The sequence below is a fragment of the Crinia signifera genome, chromosome 8, assembly GCF_055691185.1.
Source record: "Crinia signifera chromosome 8, ASM5569118v1, whole genome shotgun sequence".
NCBI lineage: Eukaryota > Metazoa > Chordata > Amphibia > Anura > Myobatrachidae > Crinia > Crinia signifera.
This window is the reverse complement of record NC_139224.1, coordinates 9,388,856-9,413,367: the sequence shown is the minus strand read 5'-3', so window position 1 is coordinate 9,413,367 and position 24,512 is coordinate 9,388,856. Positions and strand designations below refer to the sequence as shown.

The window sequence follows — 24,512 nt, the reverse complement described above, 5'->3', positions numbered from 1 at the left end:
CAGATGGGCCTTCCTTGTTCATCGAATGTATCTGTCGGTAGTCGTCGAGAGCTCCATGAAGCGTTTCTCCCATCATTTCCGTAACGGGGTTCTCTCCCCATCTGCCAGGGTCTCGGTAAGGTCTGCGTCTCTTTTAAGGTTCTCAATTCTCGACAAAGATCCGTCATTCCTTGTGTCAATTCCGCAATTTGCCCTTTCATTTCTTCGATGGGGTCTTTAAAGGCAGCAGATTGAACTTGCTGAAAAACGGTTTCAACAGGTGCGTTCACGGTTCCCTTTTTGGGTTTATCGCCTAAAACCTTTACCATCAACTCCTTGAAGTCTGCAAAGCTTATAGGTGATTCTTGTCGATGCAACATTTTTACTTGTCCTTTCGTATTTGCATCGTAGATTCCATCGAGGAATTGATTAGTTAAGGTTTCATCTTCCTCGATTGGTTCCCTAGGAGCATATGTCTTAATGTCCTGTAAGGCCTCTTGTAACTCCACTGCGTATTCCCGCAATGTTTCATTCGGTTGCTGCTTTCGGGAATAAAACTGTGTTTTTAATTCAGAGAGAGTCTTTGCATCAAACACTTTCGCCAACTTATTCAAGATGTCTGTTGCCGATCTTTTCTGACTTTTTGGCCATGACTTTACTTCCCTTTTTGCAAATCCTCTCAGTTGAGCAAACAGTATCTCTATTTGTTGATTTTCATCTAATCTATATACTTGGAACATGGTTTCAATGTGTTCCCTAAAGTCGCGGAACGCATTGGTTTCAGTCGTTCTCATATCTCCAGTATAAGTGGGAAGCCATGGCGCCCCCAAGTAATAGGGCATAGTTATCACTGCCGGTTTACGTGCCGTCAAACTTATTCTATCTGTTGAATTTCCTTGGTCCTCGTTGCCAAGCATCTCTTGTTGACTATTGTCTTGAGACATTTTGAGTGATGCTGGGTTAGGTTTTCTCCGCTTTTGATGTAAGTATCCTGTTCGTCAGACGCCAAATGTGAAATCTATCACAGGTGAGTATCTTCTTTCTTTCCTTACAGGGGTTTAAGTATCATAAACATATAATTTTCACAAAAATAAATGACAAAGGTATAATAAAGGAAGTTTTATTAGACTGGAACACGGCTTCCTTGTAGCTATAAAGATTCAAAGTTAATCAGATGTAAAAATATTCACTGAACAAACAGCACTTTTCCAGGTCACAATAAATATCACAATACAACGATACAAATGGTTATCCCTCTATGTTTATCTAAACAACCACCTTTCTAAAGGTTACTTAATGCTTTAAGTTTATGATTTGGCTGCAACCTATAAGTTCCCTAAGAGTTAAATCTTTGCTTTTATCTTTCTTGAATGAACTCGCCTAGACAAGTCCTTGAAAAAGTTCAGTTAATATCTCCGAACTAAGTTGAAAGGTAAATAAATACTGAAGAAGGCCCAATAAAGGCTCTATAAGAGTTATGGCAAAGTCTCCTCTAATTATATCTGTCTTTTACCCTGCTCTCTAATATCCTGGGGAGGTAATTCACTTCAAGGGTCTTTAGTTATCAGAAGAAATGTTTTCCAAATGGTGGAAATGTTGAGTAGAATTGTGCTGGCTGACTTTGCATTTAAGGCTAAGGTACCAAAAGTTCCTTTGTATCCTCAATGAGTTAACTTAGCTAGATGACATGTACGCTAGAATAAATGTTCTTAGATGTATTCAACTGCAATTGGTGGTGACTGCAATTCTCCTACGCTGTTTCGATTGGCAATGACTATTATCTATTCACTGTGCACAGACTCTTATTGGTGAACTCTAGTGAAGAAAACTGAATGGTTTCCACTGTAATTAGCTTTTCTGTATAACCTCTTTATTCAGCTAGGGTAACTGTGAGTTTAGTGAAAATTGGTTACTGTCATCAGGCACTGGGATTAACATTAGCGAGGTGCAGGGTAACTAGTAGTGTCTCTTCATTAATGCTTTAGACAAGAACTCCTCATGTATAATCTGTTCCTCGCCCTGACTTATGATTAACTGTATCACCATGTTTCCTTCTGAGGTGAGCTGTAGTAACTGTTTCTGAAGCCTTTCATATGCACTTTTACTTTATTAAATCTGTGTTAACCTTCACAGCTTGTACTGTATTAACATCTCCTAAAGTGCTGCAGCCGGGGCGTGGGTATAGGATGTCAGTCTGTACTGTTTTAGCTGCTCTGTGTCTATTACAACCTGTCAGTATCCAATTTTCTGAGCACTATGTCTGCAGTAACTACTCCTTTCTGACAACGTGAGCTGTTTATCATTAGTCTCTTTATACTAGGCAACAGGGATATAGACTGGGTAGTAGTTGTATAAATATTTAGCCCAGATATGGAAGTTCCTTCCTCACAGCGCCATCACTACAAATGTCCCTCCAGCTGTCAGTCAGTTGCTGCTATGCTGATGGTGGCGGAGCTTTTATATAGGCGAGACATGGATGTGGGCTGTCAATCTATATTAGCTTCTCCCTTCTGAGTATGAAGCAGAGGTTTGGCCTGATGTTGGATTTGGCTGCCTTTTTGGGGCCAGGTTCACACTCACCACTCACTGCCCCTCTCCACAGAGATTCTCCATCTTCCCCTCACGGACTGCACTGCACAACTGTTGCTCCCTCTCAACTGTCATCTCCTGACCCTGGTCATGTGACCAACTCCTGACCTCTTAAACAGTTGCAGAGACTGCTGGGAATTGTTCATCACTCAGACAATGTTTCTTGTGGGGATAGCATATATTTTCACAACACAACTTTCAGTATCTTATATTAAGGATAACTAGTATAGCATTATATGCCCATATATGAAGTTATCACATAGACACCATTTGCTTATATGACAGTGAGCGCTGTATATATGTGTCCAGTCTGTCACAGCTCCCGTGGCCTGTAGTACATGGATGCCACGGACCTATGACCACGGCTGGGCACACGTTGGAGCTTCTGCTGATTGTGTGTTCTCCGATCTGTCTTGCAGGATCTGGACAACTTGCTGCGCTGTGGAATCTGCTTCGATTACTTTAACATTGCTATGATCATCCCGCAGTGTTCACATAACTGTAAGTATCCCCGGAGGGTCTGGTCAATAAGTCGCTGGGATGAGAAGTAACCCAAATATAGCAGATTTATGGCGTTATACTTTCACCCTCTCTGTCTCGGTCCTACGTGTTCTCTATCGCTGTATTCCGCCCTCTCTGCCTCTGTCCTACGTGTTCTCTATCGCTGTATTCCGCCCTCTCTGCCTCTGTCCTACGTGTTCTCTATCGCTGTATTCCGCCCTCTCTGTCTCGGTCCTACGTGTTCTCTATCGCTGTGTTCCGCCCTCTCTGTCTCGGTCCTAACTGTTCTCTACCTCTGTATTCCGCCCTCTCTGTCTCGGTCCTACGTGTTCTCTATCGCTGTATTCCGCCCTCTCTGTCTCGGTCCTAACTGTTCTCTACCTCTGTATTCCGCCCTCTCTGTCTCGGTCCTACGTGTTCTCTATTGCTGACCTCTGTCTCGGTCCTACGTGTTCTCTATCGCTGTATTCCGCCCTATCTGTCTCGGTCTTACGTGTTCTCTATCGCTGTATTCCGCCCTCTCTGTCTCGGTCCTACGTGTTCTCTATCGCTGTATTCTGCCCTCTCTGTCTCGGTCCTACGTGTTCTCTATCGCTGTCTTCCGCCCTCTCTGTCTCGGTCCTATGTGTTCTCTATTGCTGTCCTCTGTCTCGGTCCTACGTGTTCTCTATCGCTGTATTCTGCCCTCTCTGTCTCGGTCCTACGTGTTCTCTATCGCTGTATTCCGCCCTCTCTGTCTCGGTCCTATGTGTTCTCTATTGCTGTCCTCTGTCTCGGTCCTACGTGTTCTCTATCGCTATATTCCGCCCTCTCTGTCTCGGTGCTACGTGTTCTCTATCGCTGTATTCCGCCCTCTCTGTCTCGGTCCTACGTGTTCTCTATCGCTGTATTCCGCCCTCTCTGTCTCGGTCCTACGTGTTCTCTATCGCTGTATTCCGCCCTCTCTGTCTCGGTCCTACGTGTTCTCTATCGCTGTATTCCGCCCTCTCTGTCTCGGTCCTACGTGTTCTCTATTGCTGTCCTCTGTCTCGGTCCTACGTGTTCTCTATCGCTGTATTCCGCCCTCTCTGTCTCGGTCCTACGTGTTCTCTATTGCTGTCCTCTGTCTCGGTCCTACGTGTTCTCTATCGCTGTATTCCGCCCTCTCTGTCTCGTCTGTGTACAAGAATACACTCTTATGATGAGTAACCGCTGCATTTGTGTCGTTGTTGTACTATGGTGATGTAGAACATTCTGCTCTGAGGCCAATTCCACTTCATGAGTCCCCTGTTGCATTCCTCTGATAAGAGATGTCGTGCCCATTTATCTAGCTGGGAAGGTTCTCTGTGCCCGGCATGTATGGCACATGGGGATTGGTGCCTGTGTCGTGGAATGTGTAATATGTAAAGGGCAGATACACTGGTGACGTAATTCGTCTACTGCGCTGCTGCTATTTTATGTTCAGAGAACATTGTGATACTTGTCATTTGGGATTTGAAGCTATAACTGCTGGGGTCTTCATGGTCTGGAACCTTGCTGTCTGGGGGGGGGGGGGGGGGGCATGTATCCCAGTGGGCAGCTGAGTTTTAAGTTAAATGGGAACTACAGTTACATTATTTGGTGCAGGAGTTTAATACGGTGTTTTCCCCACCTAGAGCCCTGAGATCGGACACTGGGGAGCAGGATAGTTTTTTTTTTGATATGTATACCGTATATACTCGAGTATAAGTAGTCCAGAATATAAGCCGAGGCACCTAATTTTACAACAAAAAAACCTGGGAAAACTTATTGACTCAATCGGGACCCTCACTCGAGTATAAGCCTAGGGGGGCTTTTCAGCATAAATAAAAATGTTCTGAAAAAGTAGGCTTATACTCGAGTGTATATATGGTATTTTCAAATTTTATTTACGATCAGCCCATATGTGACAATGACATGGTTACCGTATATCAGTTGTCTGCTAAAGGGTACACAGGGGAATCTGGAGGCTGCCACTCGCACCAAGGAGGACCAGGTAATGTAGTGCTCCTCCAGACATCGAATTGTCCAGGTTATAAAGCTTCTCCATGGCTCAGCACAGACACTTAAATCAAATTGACTGGGGGAGGGGGTGGACTAAGTCACCTGTAGCCAAGCATGAATATAATTAACACCTGGACCCTTCCGGTGTCTTGGGGACTACGTTCCGGAACCTCTTACATAGGGAAACCGAAAGTATCTCTATGCGTTACAAGTATCATCTTATGTTGGTTAGGCCACCCCACCCACCTTGGGGACATCGCCATGCTTTGGACACAGCAAGGCCACCTGTCTGCATAGGTAACTTTCCTAGTCATCCATTCATTCCAACATAAAACTCATTCTACAGAGAGGGAGCATGATGGGAGAGAGGAAGAGGTTACAGTGGTTGAGGCGAGAGATGAGGAGCGCTTGGATGGGAGTCAAAGCTCCCGGTACTAGAGATCTGGCAGAAGTGAGAGTAAAGAATGTGAGGCATCAAGGATGACTCCCAGGCACAGAACCGGAGGGAGATGCTATCAACAGGACGGGAGAGTGGAGGAGATGGGTCCCTCCTGCAAGGGGGAAAACAGTGAGTTTGGGTTTAGTTTGAGCAAATGCTGGTACACCGAGGAGGAGGTGGCAGAAGGGAAGGGAGAGACGTCAGGGAAGAGAGGTGGTATTGGAGCCTGAAGAAGGTTTCCATAGCAAGAGATGTAAAGGGCGAAGAGGAGCGGGCCTAGGTAGCCCAGGTAGAGGTAAGTAGTATTAAGTGGGTCCAGAGGTCACAATTGAGATGAACGGACGCTGACACTATTGGGACTTATAGTGTGTTGGAGAAACAATCCATCAACAGTGTCTACACCTGGGGTAGCCAACTCCAGTCCTCCAGAGCTACCAACAGTTAATGTTTTCCAGGTCTCCTCACAGAATCACAAGCGAAGTAATTAGCTCCACCTGTGGATCATTTATAATGTGTCAGAGTAATGAGTGCACCTGTGCAGCAGCTAGGTGGTCTGGAAAATGCGAACTGTTGGTAGCTCTCGAGGAAATCCAGTTATTTATTTTACACAGAACATATTTAACTTCTGTTCCTTTGGTGCGTTTTGGAGGCCGGTATTCTGACCTCTGTCCCAAGTGTGGCACTGCCCAAGGGAATTTCTGGCACTTATTATGGGAGTGTTCTGGGTTCAGGTGAGATCTATGTCTTATACCGGTATTCCCCTTACGGTGCTTACTGCAACATTCTGTAGCCTGGGAGCTAGGGAGGATGATGAATTATATAAACACAGTGTCCAATACGCTATTAAATTGTGTGCACTTGCTATGTTATGTCTGGCTCGCTCCTGGGTGGTTTCCACAGGCCCAGGTTTTTTGGAGTGGGTTTCCTTGGTGAACATCACTGTGGAACATAAGCGATATATATGTATTTTGTCCGTTAAAAAAAAGGCACTAAATTTGACCGTCTCTGCACCAGATGGCTGGAGTCTGTCTGTGTCCACACACCAATACACGTAGCATACTTTTATGTATTTCTAGGTTTCTTTTCTTTTTTTCTTCTTCGACGACTTCTTTTGGTCAGTTGGTATTCTGTGTGTGGCATTTTTATATATATTTAATTTTTTCTATAGTTTGTTTAGTGCTAGGTTGTCTTTTTTTTTCTTTAATCTGTTTATATAAATTTCATATATGTATTTCTGGATGGCACTGCATTTATTATTTTTGTTATCGCAGGTTATCTGTATGGACCATTAGCACATGTGAATATACTTGTATATGCTTCTGATCTGTTATTTGAACGCCCGCGATGTGTATGTTAGCTGTCTTTAAATCCATGTGTGTGTATACGGCATATTATGTGGTTTCTGGGTAGTTTGGGTATTTGTAGTACTGGCCTACAAGACGCGGATTGTTACTACTTCATTTAAAAGAAAAAAGTTGAAAAGGTAGTTCGTAGAAAAAAATCGACAGGTTTAAAAGGTCATTATGCAAATAGTTGACACAAAAAAAGGTCAACACAGGTTATTTTCCTTTTTTTTTTTAAAGTGTCATTTTCTAGGTTTATGCAAATGTGATCGTGATTAGTGTAGCGGGCTCAACACACTTTGGGCAAGGTGCCTCGTTCCACCGCACTCGCTACAGGTTACTATTCCCAATCGTGGTAAAGGACAAAAAAGTTTGAAAAAGCAATAACCATGTCAACTTTTTGAACCTGTCGACTTTAAGCACTGTATCTTTTTAACATGCCAACAATTTGGAGTCGACTTATTGACAGATTTTTCATTTGACTTTAGAGCTACGAACCAGATACCTGGCAGTTTTTTTTATGGAATCGAGGGGACGGAAAACGGATTAAAGAGGGTCATTATGGGAGTGGGAGAGGGAAATGGTTTTAGATTGAGGTAGACAATCCTTTTGAAGGCGCTTGTAGCATAGTGTAAGGGGGAGGTGGGGATCCCAAGCTGTGGGAGGGGCCTCAATAACCTTATTATGTGTTTTGGTGGTAAAAAAAGCATTCTGCCATACTGGTATCAGCGGCTACCCAGTGCGTAGCCAGAATGTCTGGGAGATGTGATATGACAGATGGCAGAGGTTCTGCAGATCAGACCACACACACAGCAGTCGGCTGATTAGCAGAGCATTGCTCCGCACTGATGGTGATTGGATAAGCCCATCCTGATCATTAAACGTACAATCTGATCTCGCCTGATAAGCCCCATACAGCCACGCGGCATTGTGTATTATCCTGATGGGGACATGATTCTGTGACTAGTCACATCTATACCCTTTGATATTGGCTGTGAGCTGCATGGGCAAGGTCTGCGTGTCTGTGTGATTATACTGCAGGAGGGCATCTGTCAGTGGGGGTTCCTGCATACGGGCTGAACACACAATCACAAGCATCGGAGTGGGACTGACCGCTGCATCCGAGAGATGTCTTCTAAATTGTCATTTAGGCGATAAATGGGTCAAATTCTGACGTAGACAAAGCAATTTAATTTTATACACATTAGTTTACGAACGGTTACAATGTGAGCGATATATTGTTTACTAAATGCACAATACCGATATAATTAACACTGTATACTGCATGTCATCTAGTGTGTATGCTCTAGTGATCCTTCTAGGATCTGGGCAGGGCATTGGGGTATGGGGGGGGCTGCATGAAGAGTACGAGCCGGGCCTGCTGATGTCCCAGAGGGTATCATCTAGTGCAGAGGGGCCAAACCTGTCTTCCAAGATCTGATACCCCAGTAAGTGCGTTATTAGTGGACCATAAACAGGTCACCACTTATAGTCAACCACCAAGAGGCGGGCCTTTTGTACCGGTTGATCTATTGGCTGTGGACCTGGTATTCACCCTCCCAGCCCATTGGGATAAAACCATCGATCTCCACAAACAATCAGAAGAACCGCTTTGGAAATAATCGGTACATCCATTCCCCATCAGCCCACTGGCAGAAGGACTCCTTTTATCAACTTCCGTACATTATCTTTTATAGAGTGGTAAATATACCAATGCAACCAGAACTGTATTACATCTATCCAACGGTTTCCCTCCGCGGGACTATCCATACATGTCCACCATGCGGAGTGTTCATTGTCATGTGCAATACTATGCTTTTTAACATATGCAATTTTTAACCACTGTTTAGAGTTTCATTTTTATTATCAGTTTATTAAATAATTCATACCTACTGTAATCATCCAATACTTTATTTAAAATACATCACACATATTTTAAAACACATATCATTAAATTAGCGCTGCTTCAGAACCTTGTGTTCAGTCTCCAATTTTCCTTTGTTTCCAGCAGGTACGACTAACCTGTTAGTGCAGCTGCGGTGATTAACCACACATATTGAGCGCCCCCAGGTGGACGCCCTCACACGCTGCCCACCTAACCCTTTGTTTTCCCCTCTGTGTGCTGTACAGGAATAGTCTTAAAGGTATCTTTTATATTTTCTCTCCACGGTAGTCTCCTCTATATTTCTGTGACCGCCCGTCACTCACAAGCAGAATATAAGAATTACTGACCTGTGTTACAGGCCCTATGTGCATGTAACGGTATCTTTGCACTAGGATCACAATCTCCAACAATAGTTCGACACCCCGTATTCATTCAGTCATAAAACCTCATTCGTCTGGTGGAACAACACTCACCTCAATATGAGGCCCTATATGCATAGAGCAGTTTCTTTAATTAGGTCCTGATAAGGAAATTTTCCACATCCAGGATGCTCCGTATAAAAAGTATTTTATTCCACACGATATACAGGTAAAACAGACGATAAAAAGTAGATTAAAAAACAAATACACACATTGATGTGTGAGACCACACTACAATCTCTCCCTGCATCCGGAACAGGGTGAGATGAGTTGCCAGGTGAAATTAAGCAAAAAAAGTCTCACCATCAAATGTGCCCCCTTCTCCTCACCAACGCGTTTCGGGCTCAAGCTGCAGCCCTTTTTCAAGGTGTGAGGGGTCTATGGTGTGGAGTGGTATTTATACCAATCTCCCAAATAATCCTAAAATGATCTAGATTAAGAACTGGGGTGGAGTGAGGGGATGGTACCATTACAACACCTAAATACCTTCCTAATACAGTGTTTCATACTCACTACGCTTCTAATCATGTTGAACATAATAAAGCATGCACATAATCCCGATGTGATACCGAAAGAGAGACATATATCGATAGCAGACATACATAAAACAAACTCAAATGCATAAACTCCCCTTCCGGGTTCACTTCCATCTTTTCCGGAGCACTTGTCATGCACCTGTACATTCATTAGTGCTGGCGTCGCGTCACTTCCGGTAGCGCGATCGCTACTTCCGGTATTCGGGTGCAACACCTTGCTACATCCTGTGGTTCCATACTGACTTAATGGGTGCACACATCCTTCTTCCGGATGCTTGAACCGCTGGCTTCCTGTACTTGGAACGCAGCAAATGGCTCTGTTGATTTAGTGTATTGCGGCCGCCATTTTGTGTGAGGGATTTCCATAGGAATCAATGTTAGCGCTTTTTGTCCTCTCATTCGGTGCCACCATACTGTAGCCTCATGCAGAATATATCGCCAGTGAGACAGGACAAAACAACATAAGACAAAGATGTTAATACACAGCACATCATAAGAAACACTTAATTTCGAATCCTACATTTAACCCATTGGGTTCAATAGTTTTATGAGAGTAAATTTTCCTCATCTCAGTGCAGGCAAGACGTTTTTCTCTGTCATTAACCCTCCAATTCTCCATAATGATGTTTATACCACAAAACGAAAATAAGTGTTCTGTATTACAGTTATGTACATTTTTGAAATGCATGGAAACATTATGCGTCTCTGTGCCTTTCTTGATGTTTCTCACATGCTCGGCCATACGGGTTTTTAACATTCTTATGGTCTTACCAATATATTGTTTATGGCATATAGATCAGTGCAAACTAATGAATGGCACACCATCGATGATTTTATTACTTGCCACAGTAAATTCTGTATTTACATTATTGAGTGCACATGCCATAAACAATATATTGGTAAGACCATAAGAATGTTAAAAACCCGTATGGCCGAGCATGTGAGAAACATCAAGAAAGGCACAGAGACGCATAATGTTTCCATGCATTTCAAAAATGTACATAACTGTAATACAGAACACTTATTTTCGTTTTGTGGTATAAACATCATTAAGGAGAATTGGAGGGTTAATGACAGAGAAAAACGTCTTGCCTGCACTGAGATGAGGAAAATTTACTCTCATAAAACTATTGAACCCAATGGGTTAAATGTAGGATTCGAAATTAAGTGTTTCTTATGATGTGCTGTGTATTAACATCTTTGTCTTATGTTGTTTTGTCCTGTCTCACTGGCGATATATTCTGCATGAGGCTACAGTATGGTGGCACCGAATGAGAGGACAAAAAGCGCTAACATTGATTCCTATGGAAATCCCTCACACAAAATGGCGGCCGCAATACACTAAATCAACAGAGCCATTTGCTGCGTTCCAAGTACAGGAAGCCAGCGGTTCAAGCATCCGGAAGAAGGATGTGTGCACCCATTAAGTCAGTATGGAACCACAGGATGTAGCAAGGTGTTGCACCCGAATACCGGAAGTAGCGATCGCGCTACCGGAAGTGACGCGACGCCAGCACTAATGAATGTACAGGTGCATGACAAGTGCTCCGGAAAAGATGGAAGTGACCCCGGAAGGGGAGTTTATGCATTTGAGTTTGTTTTATGTATGTCTGCTATCGATATATGTCTCTCTTTCGGTATCACATCGGGATTATGTGCATGCTTTATTATGTTCAACATGATTAGAAGCGTAGTGAGTATGAAACACTGTATTAGGAAGGTATTTAGGTGTTGTAATGGTACCATCCCCTCACTCCACCCCAGTTCTTTTTTTTTTTTTTAAATATATTTTTATTGCAATTTTCAAAAGAGAAGATTGACAAACAGTACATCTCGCATGACAAATAGAATCCGAAACCAGACATTTCCTGGTACCTTGGAGATGATAAAGAATACTTTTTACAAAAATTCCTAAAAATACAGTTCTAACTAACTTCAGTATACATTTATAGAAAGAATGAAAGGTGCCAGTGCACCTGTATTTTTGAAGTACTATGTGATGATGTCATTGAAGGAGATTGCATCCAAGTGTTCGGGGGGGGGGGGGGGGGGGAAGGGGACACACATGAGGGAAGCTATAAAGGGGAGTGCCTTGGACTAGAAGGGGCTTCCGGTCCGCTATAAAAGAATAAATACATTATTGTAGTTATTGGACAATCATTTATACACCTCAGTTTCCAGCCGCTACCTGGCGCAACAGGTTCCAGGAGGTGTTTTCAAATAACTTCATTATATGGATTTGAGACTGGTTGTCAAGGGTATTAATAAAGTATTCCCATTTTTTGTAGAATTTTTCAACACCCATCTCCACATCTGGTATAGTGGATCTCCTGTCACAGTACAGAATCTGCACCATTTTTTGTTTTACTTCCACGAGAGACGGGGCGGAACGACTCGTCCAATGTATCAAAATAATTTTCTTGGCGACAGTGGTTAATGTGACTAATAGCCGTATTTTATACTGTTTATCAGGGCCTAGGTTCCAGTTCCTGAAATTCCCACAGATACATGCTAGTGGGTCAGGGGTTAGGCGCAGGGAAAGCATAGAGTTAATGAATTGAACTACTTTGTGCCAGAATTTCCGTATTTTCCTACACCCCCATATACAATGGAAGAAATCAGCATGAGATACAGAGCACTTGACACAGGCACCCGTTTCAGAGCTCGTCATATGTTTCCTCTGAGCGGGCGAGATATATGCCCTGTGGATCATTCTAATATGAACTTCCTGAAGGTAGGAGGACTGTAGATATTTAAGGGAGGAGTCGTATTGTGATAATAGGTCAGGCAATAAGGTGATATTAGGGGTATCCGATGTCCATCTTTGTAAAGTAGGTGCCCAGCTCGAGTCGGCCGTTAGGGATGTTAATGGTATATATAGGGTGCTAACTCTGTATGGGGCCGAGGGAATAAGTTTAAGGAGGGATAGTAAAAGATTTGGTGTTGTATCGGTGGTGTTGGGTTTGGGCAGGGATTGAATGTAGTGTCTAACTTGAAGATACATGTAGAAGTTTTGAGAGGGGAGTTGGTATTGAGACTGAAGATCCGCGAATGAGAGTAGTCTGCCTCCAGGATCATATACTTTGGAAATAGAGGCCAAGCCTTTCTCTTTCCATTGGGAAAAAGTAGAGTTGGATAGTGACGGGGTAAAAGCAGGATTCCCCCAAAGTGAGATATATGGAGAATAGAGCGGGTTATAGTGGAATTTCTTGGTGACGGCTAGCCAAGCACGGTAGGTGTCTCTGAACAGGGGATGTTCTTTAATATCTGTTGGGATATCAGTCCATTTGGTGTGGAGTAGGCCATTAGGGGAATATGGAGCAAATAATGCAGCATCCAGTTGTGTATCAGTATAGGAACTATTGTCGAGCAGCCAGTCACTGACATACCTGAAGAATATTGCATTAGAGTATTGAGCTAGGTCCGGAAAACTCAGCCCTCCTTTTTTGCGGGGTAGTTTCAATCTGGCAAGAGCTATTCGTGGGCGTTTCCCCTGCCATAGGAAGCGTGAGAACATAGCGTTTAGCCGCTTCAAATCCTTGGGTGAGATTCCCACTGGTAGCATCTGCATTACATAGAATATTTTTGGGAACAACACACTTTTTATGGCTGCTAATCTTCCCAAGAGTGAAATAGGCAGGGACATCCAATTATCTAGATAGTTCTTAATTTTGTCGATGATTGGGGTGAAATTTAGTTTATATAAGTTAGTAAGGTCTGAGGGAATTTGAATACCTAAATATTTAATAGCTGTGGATGAGATATGAAAAGGTTGGAGTACTGGTGATGAAGAGAAGTATGCTGATGGGCCTTGTATTGGGAGGATCTCTGATTTGCTCAGATTGACTCTATATCCGGAGATAGAGCCGAAAGCAGAAATCAAATCGAGAACAGCGGGAAGAGTGGTGACCGGGTTGGAGAGAAATAATATCATATCATCTGCGTATAGAGATATTTTAAGTGTTTTGGTTTGAATCTTAATACCTTCTATTAAAGTTGAATTACGTATAGCAATCGCCAAGGGTTCCATAGCAATCGCGAATAGGAGAGGGGATAAAGGACATCCCTGCCTGGTGCCCCTGGTGATCACAAAGGGTGGGGAGGTGGAGCCATTACATGATATTTGAGACATAGGGGCGCTATAGAGGGTGTGTAATATGTTAATAAAGCCGGGTGTAAAGCCAAAAAGGCGCATCGCTGTGAAAAGATAATCCCACCTCACCAGATCAAACGCCTTCTCGGCATCAAAGGAGACTATCAGCTTAGGGGTGTTATCTGAAGAACGGGATGTGTGATAAATTGCTCCCAGTAGTTTCCTCACATTTGTTACAGAGTGGCGCCCTATAATGAAGCCTGTCTGGTCCGGATGAACTATCCGCGGAAGATGATATTTCAAGCGGTCTGCCAGGATTTTAGTGAGTACTTTATAGTCAAAATTCAGCAGTGAAATAGGTCTATAAGATCCTGGCAACGATAAGTCTTTGCCCGGCTTAGGGAGTAGTTTAATAGTAGCAGAGTTAAAATACAACGGAATAGATTGAGTAGTGATAATATGATTGTAAAAGGCCACTAGATTATCTCCCAACCGTGGCAAGAGTATTTTGTAGAATTCCGCGGACAGGCCATCCGGACCAGGGGACTTTGAAGGCTTTGACTGTTGAATTACTCTAGTAACCTCTTCTAGGGTGATAGGGGCCTCCAGCCCATCAGCATATTCCTCAGGGTATTGAGGGAGAGGGGGGAATTCCCAAGGGGTCGAGGGAGACGTATTTTCCAGGGGGGTGTGAGTTTCTTGGGTAGGTTCTGTGTATATCTGGGCGTAGAAGTTCCTCATGATGTCAGTGATCTGGCCGCTCGACGTTGCCATGGTCCCATCGGACTTACGTAATGGGTGCACTAATGTAGGGGGTTGTGAACCCCGTAATATATTGGTTAGTAGTTTACCCGTTTTGTTTCCGAATCGATGAAATTTAAAATTAGAAGAAAACAGATAGCGCTCACTTTTAGTTTTTAGGTACTCATCAAAATGAATTTTTGCAGTATTATATATTATTTTGTTATTTGCAGATGGAGAATCCTTGAAAGCATTATATGAGTTAGTTAATGCTGTTTGTAATTCAAGGTAGATATCAGCCATTTTTTTATTTTCCGCTGCGACGTAGGAAATAATGACTCCTCGCATTACTGCTTTCCCTGTCTGCCAAAACAGAGCTGGGTTTGACTCCGCGCTATCTGAGTTCGTATGTTTAAAATCCATCCAGGCCGCATCTAATTTATTACGGAAGGATATGGATTGTGAAAGATAGTTTGGAAATTTCCACATTCTAGATGGCCCTTTTTGTATATTTGTTTGGAGCGTCATCCACACTAACGCGTGGTCTGACAGGCATATTGGTTCAATTACAATTTTTTGTACATTAGGGAAAAGTGGGGTGGCTAAAAGGATGTAGTCAATCCTTGACAGAGTTTGATGGGCAGCGGAAAGACAAGTATAGTCTTTTTCTATTGGGTTGATGGCTCTCCATACGTCTATTAATTGAAGTTGTTTAGATAGGGCCGGGACACCTAGTTTTGGCAGTGTTATGGGGGTTTTTGGTGGGGATGATCTATCTAGAGTAGGGGAGGAGATTAAATTAAGATCTCCTAGTAGGATTAAAGAGGACAGGTTATAAGACAGTAATTTGGTTATCAAGGTAGAGAAAAATATTTTTTTGTAGACATTAGGGGCATATACTGTGCAGAGGACATATGGTAGGCTATCCAGAATCACATCAGCTATAAGAAATCTCCCCTCAGGATCAACCTCCGTGCTTGTAATAGAGATATTTAGGTTCCGTCTTACTAGTATTACTACTCCACGAGATTTGGAGTTAAACGGAGCCGCCGCCAATAACCTCCAACCCATCATTTGCAATTTAAGAGTCTCAGAAGCTGTTAAATGAGTCTCCTGGAGGCAGACTACGTCCAACCCCAACTTGGTGAGGTAGGTGAGAAGTTTCCTTCTTTTGGCCGGGGAGTTAATCCCTCCCACGTTCCATGTCCCAATCTTTATACCCATTTAAGTAATGGGTGGGTTGTATGAGTGCCAATAGATATTCAAGATGTAAGAACCATCAGTCCCTAATTCACTGGGAGGGGGGGAGGGTAGAACGGGGGGGAAGAGACGTACAGACAGACAAGGGTCAGACGACACATAATTGGAAGAAATTAGCAAATATAACAAGACTCTTATCATAAAATTCTGTAACATATTACATAAGCGATAAGAAAAACCGGTTATTGTCATAAATCTAGACAGTACTAGTTCACTGGCCAGGTTCTAAGAAGTAAACCTCTACCCTAGTCACTTAATGAAAACAATAATCTCTCTAATAATCTAATTATCTAACACGCTCTGGCCGTGAATATTTTCCCTATTTTATGCATAGGTAAGGACGATCCTAAAGTACTTTGTAAGAAAACTTGTATTTTAACATGTTAATATATTTAACTAGTAAACTGAAATATATAGGATGGTTTCTACAATCTATCTCCGGAAAGATTTTTGATGAACAAATTTTATCTAACAAGGGAGATAAATTGGTTAACTAGACGTATATAAAATCAAAAGATACCACTTGAAACTCAGGGGGGATCCGAAATGTCGGAGGAGAAATTGGCATGACCTCGTTCCTCTCTCAGAAATGCTTCAGCATCAGCCGGGGTGTTGAAGTCCTTATAAGACGTGCCATTAAAGATTCTTAGCCGGGCAGGATAAATCAGTGCAAATTTCTTTTGTTCAGTCACTAAACGGGAGCATATTGGAGAAAAGGCTTTTCGGGCGCGGGACAGTTCTGCTGAAAAGTCCTGGAACAAATATAATTTGGACGATTCCCATAGTATTTCTTTTTTGTTCCGCGAGGCGGACCAGATGGCTTGTTTATGAAGATAATTGAGGCATCGAAAAAGCACCACGCGAGGGCGGTTGGATGCAGAAGGTGTAGTTTGGCCCACTCTGTGTACCCTTTCAATTATCATATCTCGGCAGTCTGATTCAATGTTCAAGAGGGCGGGTAGGGTGTTTCGGACGAAATGAGCCAGCGCTGGTCCTTTAACTGTTTCGGGTAGGCCCACCAGGCGGATGTTATTTCTCCGGGACCGATTTTCGAGGTCGTCAACCTTGTTCCAGAGTTGGTAGTTGCTTTTGTCCAACCGTGGTACTTCCTGCTTAAGTCGGGATACATCGTGGAAGATTTCCCCGACCCTATGTTCTGTCACCTCAACTCTGTGGGTGAGGTGCTGCAGTTGTGCAGTAATGTCCGCCACTGCCTTGGACAATAGCGGGCCCATTGTTGCTGTAATTGCCTCAACCACATCATTATAGGTGACATAGGAGTCTTGTGCAGCTATTGACTTTTTTGCGGCAGGGATTAAGTCTGTGTGGTCTGGGTCTGAGGTCATATTTGGATCAGCTCGTCTTTTTTCTTGGCGTTGCTGCAGGGGTTGCGCAGCAGCAGGGGAGGGAGGAGGTCTATCCATTTTTGAGAGTGTTCAGAAGGATTGTAGGTTTAACTGAGTGGGTATAGGGTGGTCGGTATCAATGCCAGAGCGTCTTTGGTTCAGTGACCTGGGAGAGGTCTGTACAGATGCTTATTAGCACATAATAAGAGTGTGTCGTATGAGAAAAAACAAGGATATGATCCCTTGTGACTGTGTCCGCATAGAAATGTTTCTGGGCAGGTGAGTCTGAAATGCGTACCACAGGCTGACCAGCAGACCTGTAGTTTTACAGAGGTGATATTTTGCTCAGTTGTCAAAGAAGTGATTCAATGAAGTCACAAGGGCTTATCAGGAGGGGATAGTGGTGAGTGGTAATTTCCACCTGTGGCTACAGATCAGGGAGAGATGAAGGACAAAGTCACTTGAAATGCCGTGGGATTCCCTCTGCCAGCCCAGATATTTTTAGGGGCAGATATATCTTGGCAGCGTATGGACAAGTAGGTGTTCCAATAAACTGAGCTCTTAATAGAAGCTAGTGTCCTTGTACAGTGTGGCCGGGAGCTTGGTAGTATAACTTGCAAGGAGATCTAAAATGGCTGCCAGCTCCTGGAGCCTGTGTATAATTAGAGATGCTCCCCAGAAAGTGCTGCTTTCCTTGAGTGTTATTATTCCCCAAGGTGGGGGTCTCCAGCGGTGGGGAGTATATGGAGGGAGCAGGGCGGGTGGTTGTTTACCTTACTGTGAGGTTTCTTTGCCCGCAATCGGCGCCGCGATGTCCGCCTCCGGGCTGGCTGTAAAAATTGAGCTCCCGGCTTCAGCGTGCGCTCCGGCGGGATAGGCCGCAACCTGCAGAGACGCTGGGCTGCGTCTCCCGGCTCCGCTGCCCCTCCCGACGGGCACCTCTGCTGTCTGGCTGCGGTATGAAGTTCTTTTGGGGAGAACAGAGGGGTCCGAATTTGCGTTTTTCCCCTGTTTTTGATGAAAATCACCAGAGCGCCGTGGATGTGCGACTACTCTGGGTCCCGATCAGGCCACGCCCCCCCACCCCAGTTCTTAATCTAGATCATTTTAGGATTATTTGGGAGATTGGTATAAATACCACTCCACACCATAGACCCCTCACACCTTGAAAAAGGGCTGCAGCTTGAGCCCGAAACGCGTTGGTGAGGAGAAGGGGGCACATTTGATGGTGAGACTTTTTTGCTTAATTTCACCTGGCAACTCATCTCACCCTGTTCCGGATGCAGGGAGAGATTGTAGTGTGGTCTCACACATCAATGTGTGTATTTGTTTTTTAATCTACTTTTTATCGTCTGTTTTACCTGTATATCGTGTGGAATAAAATACTTTTTATACGGAGCATCCTGGATGTGGAAAATTTCCTTATCAGGACCTAATTAAAGAAACTGCTCTATGCATATAGGGCCTCATATTGAGGTGAGTGTTGTTCCACCAGACGAATGAGGTTTTATGACTGAATGAATACGGGGTGTCGAACTATTGTTGGAGATTGTGATCCTAGTGCAAAGATACCGTTACATGCACATAGGGCCTGTAACACAGGTCAGTAATTCTTATATTCTGCTTGTGAGTGACGGGCGGTCACAGAAATATAGAGGAGACTACCGTGGAGAGAAAATATAAAAGATACCTTTATGGGCATATAGGGACCCCTACGGAGGTCAGTAGAAGGCCCCAATTACTCTACAGCACTCATTTAGGACACAAGTAGACCCAAAAGTTCTACAAGCAAGTCTTTTGTTGTGCTGAGGAGCTATTCTCTATAGGGATAGCGCTGAAGTGTGTTCTCAAATTGTGTTTTGGTATATTGTTGTAGTGGGGTGTAGTGACCCACAGAGAACACACACAGCAGCAGTCCAGGGCGCATCTACCTGCCTGTCGAAATTTGCTTTTCGTGTACAGGAATAGTGATTCATACACATCAGACTTTAGAAGCGCTGCTTTTATCATTCGTGTGTTTTGCTTCTCTTAGTTACCAGCGTTCGCTATTTATAGAAGCCGATACAACCGCGGACAATGCAGGCACTACGTGGACCCACAATATTGGCTCCTAACTAGGTTTCTATAACTGTTACAGATTGTCATAGGTGCAAATCTCTTCTGCCAACACCTGGAGAGTTCCTTTAGATTTAGTTATATTGTGCTGTAATATAAAAAGTGTTTCATTTGTACGATATTGCATTGCACTTCTATTCATAGAAGCCGGCGGACTACTGACATTATACTCTCCTTACGTCAGCACACTCTGTATTCCTCGTTAGCGATGGTACAATACAAAACTGTCGCCGCATCCAATCCTCATCTGATTCACAAGCAAACCTGTAATTCCAACTCTGTTATATTATGGGCTGTCACACACGTGATGAAGCTGGACTGCGGAGGAGTGTATATTTCAGAGTCCCGCTGCGTGTCGGGTACGAGGACCCATTTACCTTCAGTAATGTATCACTAATGGAGTGAAGCCATGCGTTTAACATCTGCATCTCCTTTACTGTTTGTAGTCGCATCATTCTGCCAAACGGAGCCGGTGCTCGCAGAGTACAAACGCTCCCCCCGCAGAACACATCAGTCACTCTTGTAGGGCTCCTAATCCTCTACATGTATATTTGTGAGAGGAATATGGAAATATGAGAGGTTCCTTGGATTTGGTAATACAATACAAGCGTGCAGTAGTGCGGCACGTAATGAGCGCGTGTCCAGGCATCTGTGATGCTAGTTTAATCAGAAAAGCGCCAGTGCTCAGACTCCAGAACAGAAACTGCCTGGTAGGGGGCATATTCTATATATCTCCATACATTCCTGCAGGTTACAGTTATGGCTTACAGAGCCTTCCAGGATGATTAATTAGCGATGTGCCCACACGCAAGATAGATCTGCGATCTTAAGATTTTCCCTGAACTCCTGTCAGTCCTGGACAAAATAATTTTGACTAAGATGTTAACCTCTCTAGTGGTATGGCCAAAACTTCATGGGCAGCGCTGCTGTCGCATTCCACTTACGTGTAGGTGGGCACATTCGTTCCTTCCCCACACACACGTCGCTTGCCACGTCCAGCGCACGCCACCCTCTGTCGGTTGCCTGGAAGCCTGAGCACCCAAACACGTCCGAATGCCCCAATACATAGCGCTTGAGCATGTCCAAATACCCGAACATTCGAATGCAGCCGAACGCAATTGAATACCAGACTGCACGAACAAGCATCCGAATCCATGAGCGCCCAGGTGCACCGGAACACCTGATCGTGTGAAAGCAAACTCGCATGGGCACACCCAAACACTTGAACAGGCGCATAATCCAACTTCCAAATACCCGAATATTTGAGCATTCGAACACACGAGATACCAAACGACTGAGCGTCCCAAATGCACAAAGTCCCAAATACCCAAACACACAAAGTCCCGAATACCCGTGTTCCGCAGATCTTCTAACAGCATCTTCTGATCTTCCCTGCAAAACAGAAGATTTAAGGGTGCAGCTAACAATCCATGGGGATGCGCATCGGATCGCGATCGTGAAAAATTGTCTGATTATTGATCGAAAATCAGTCCATCAACTGAAAAATCGCTGTGGTGCATGGGCACTGTAAGGAGGGTCGTGTCGGCATGTAGTCCTGTCATTTTCTGCTGTTTCACTGACCTGTCAGATTTGTCTTTAAGCTAATTATAGTGGGGTCTGTACTGCGGACTCGTTATTCACCTGGTCACGGGCTGTACCCCTTTACACCCATCTCTCTGTGTGGCTCTCACCTGCTGTCTCATCCCTTATCTGGCTCTATTCACTCTACTGCGCAGCTTCTGGACACGCGTTTCACCTCCATATATAATAGATGCGGTAGAGATACCGTACTACAGGACGATTGGACTGGCCCAAAAAGCACAATCAAAAATACAATTGAAAAGGTGTACAATATAATCATTTAATGAAGTATACATCTACTGTGTACATAAGATTGCCTGGGTCTATTATTAATAGATACTAAGTAGAATTTATCTTGTAAACTACCATTTATTGTTTAGGTTCAATTATATAAGAATCCCATTGTTTCCCCTTCTTAAACATGAAGAGAGGGGTTTTAGGATGTGTATATATAACCTATATGCATGAGAACCCCCTCCCCCATGTATAAGGAGGCGTAAGCACAGAATCAGTCATATCTGCATGTGGAACCATTATTTACACAGTACAGCCTAGTGCAGGTTGCACCAGGCACACACTTGTAGCTGTACAGTATACACACTTTGCGTCCAATGTCTAAACGTCTGATTAGAGACGCCCTGGCAGCCTGCAGTTATTGTCGCTGCGATTACTTGTCCCTTGCGCAGTGCACGTGCCGTTCGCCTCAGCTGGTGGGTATTGTGCCAGTTTAGGGAGAATTGCAGAAAGCCTCTGACTTTCTCCTCCTATTACAATAAGGGAAACGTCTCACTACGTCCCTGTCTTGCACATTAAATCCTTCCCGAGCGCCAAGGGGGAAATGAAATACGTGGGTTACCAGATTATGCCAGCCTACTAGGCTGTTGTGGGAATTGCTTTGCAGCCATAATGTACCAGTGCCAAGGGCAAGTTCAATTATACATCTGTAATATCCCATTACATTGCCGTCCAGTCTGAGAATAATGCTTCTTCCCTGAGAGGCATGACACAATGTAACCAAACTACCTTATTCCTGAAAGCGTGGGAAGGGGCAGGATGGGGTGGAAGTGATCATTTAAATAAAAATTAGAAATAAATAATCAATAAAAATAGAGATGGGAAAAAAATAATAATTAAAAAATAAAGGCACATTTCTGCATTCGTTTTGTATCCCAGTCGGTTTGTGAGTCAGAGAGAACATGGCCCTATCGTAGTTTCACATCCTCCGTCAGCCCTACAGAGGGCAGTAAATGTGGCGTATGCGCAGATCCACACCTAATTCCCGAACCATTGAATGTTTTTCTGCAGTCTGTGCAAGTAGCTCTGAAGCTTCCACTGATCGAGGCCGGCGCTGACGTCAGACCCTCCAGAAAGCACCTGGGCACGCCTATGTTTTTTTTCTGACACCCAGAAAATGGCCGGTTACCACCCCTAAATGCCGGGTTCCTGTCAGTCAAACTGCGAGGGGATTGCGTTTATACGCATTATTATGGCTATTTGCCCTCGTGCGTGTGTAATGCGTATGGAACGCTTGCACAGTTTATTCCATGATCGCCTGATTTGGGAACGCACTGATTTGTTTGCCTATGTCTGGTTAATTGTTTTCTGTGTTTATATGTTCTTCCCGTACGTGTTTGTGAAATGCAGTTGTACTATTGTATTCGGAGTCGGGTAGGTTAAAGCTGGTGTAATAATAAATGTTTCATTAGGTCAATAGAATCTCGTTTTCCCGTCTCTGCGAAACGATCGTTGGTTTCGCCTCCTAACACGTTTGGGTGATGGATTCAGGGCAGGAGCTGTTTGGGTTATCTGTCTATAGAAGTAACGGCGGGGGGGGGGGTAAGCAATGCACATCTATGACATGGAATTATAAATTTCTGCTTTCGGAAGCCGTCGGCCTCTGTGAAAATGATGACCCATGGGCTGATTTATTTATGTATTGCAGCGCGCAGTCACCAAGCCCCAATCACCATTTACATATTAACCAGTCGCGATGCGGAGATGTAAATTTATTTCCTTGCAGATGCATCCTGATTTATGGCTCCTGCTTTCCATAAATCTCCCCTAAATGTTGACAGCAGCGGCTCCTGGCACGCATTGCCGCGCTGGTGCAGTTACTGCTCGTGCCTATTTATGCCGCGCGGTGTACTCGCCATGCCTGTGTATAATTAGGGCAGTGCGTAAGGACGCCATTTGTCGCACCATAAATTCTACGGCAGGTGTGTCTCCCTTATACGCCTACAGCTGCGGTAAAAGGTGGAATTTACTAATTTAAATTTTTTATTTTTTTTTTCCATCTAAGGAAAAAGGTTCACGTTCTGAATAGTTTCTGAAAATATTAGTGAATTATAGGTGGTGCAAATAGATGCAGGATATTGACTGCACCCAAGGTAGGGGTTGGACCTGGAATAAGGCCCTGTGGGAGTCACCCCGGGTGCAGTAGGGAATCCTATCAACTGGGAGTAGTCCTGTAGGGGAGGGTAGAATGTTCCTCTCCGCAGCTATAGAATACAATGGATATTTGGCCCATCTTATTACACAGTAACTAACACTCTGTAAAATAAGGGGCTCTGTAATGAAACTTGAATTAGGTCGTCACTATTTTATTAAGTGCTAGAAAATAGTTTTGTATGGTTTCATCTTGTAAAATATTTATATATAAATAATACGTGTTATTTGTTTAGCTCGTCCACCGTAAAACGAATTGTAACCGTGTGCAGTTCCTCCTTTTGCCCAGCAGATGCTGCTATAGCACCCATATGCTTATGATCAGTAACCGTCTATATAAGGTAGAAAACAAGATCTCTATATACAACAGTGACCGCAACACTGAAAAGAGAGAAGTAAAACAAACCGAACAAAAGTGTAATGTGAAGTATTGCACAGCAGTCGCAGCCCCTTTGTGTTCGACCTACACTTCTAAAATATGCCCATGATTGCATTGCAGTGAATATGTACGTATGCTGTCTGCTGCTACCCCTGTATTACAATCTGCAATTGAGCAAATTGTGTGATTTGTTTTTTGGTAGTAGTGGGGTCTGTGTGCTAATATGGCTCAGCCATCTGTACATGGCACAAAACTGCCCCAGGCTTGGTGGTGTGTTGGTGGTTTGCTTAAGTCAGTGGTCCCCAACCTGGGGTAATTGTAAAGAGCAACGGAATCTACTGCGCTGTATAAGAAACCGTAACTAAGCAATGGTGGAAGAAGTCTCCCGTTGCCGTGGAGATAAACGGCAATGGGAGACTTCCGGTTCCGTCTGCAATGTCATCCGCGTCTCCTTGTGCTTTTGTCTGACCAGCCATCCACTGGGCGCTGCCCTCAGACCTCCACAATCACCTGCCCTGCGCCGACTCGTGTGTGGAGGAAGCAGTGACCTTCATCCTACAGGCCTAAGCGGGCACCCCAGAGACCATACACCGACTTGGAGGGAGCGCGCATCGTTAACGATATTGAGTGTCCACAATAGACGATAATGTGAACAGTATCACGCAAAAACAGAAAGCAATTTTTGCAGGGACACTGATCTTTTTTCAGACTTGCTGCATCTGGAGTGAGGGAGCTGTGAAGACAGAGATTGGAGGTAGGGGCAGAGAAGAACTGGGGGTTTGTGGGCTAAAAACTGTCACAGCTCAAAATTTTGATGGGAATTTAATTAGTATGAATATGAAGTAAATGACATAGCGCTG

The 24,512-nt window shown here is 44.0% G+C and overlaps 1 protein-coding gene across 3 annotated transcripts in view; it reads left to right on the top strand.

The window, feature by feature from the left end:
* Positions 1-24,512, top strand: part of RAD18 (RAD18 E3 ubiquitin protein ligase) — a 210,470-nt gene that overhangs the window by 4,573 nt on the left and 181,385 nt on the right. For all 3 annotated transcript variants that reach the window (XM_083155712.1, XM_083155711.1, XM_083155713.1), the window contains exon 2: positions 2,988-3,069. In XM_083155712.1, the coding sequence (XP_083011838.1) occupies positions 2,988-3,069 (82 nt within the window). The remainder of the gene's footprint in view (positions 1-2,987; positions 3,070-24,512) is intronic.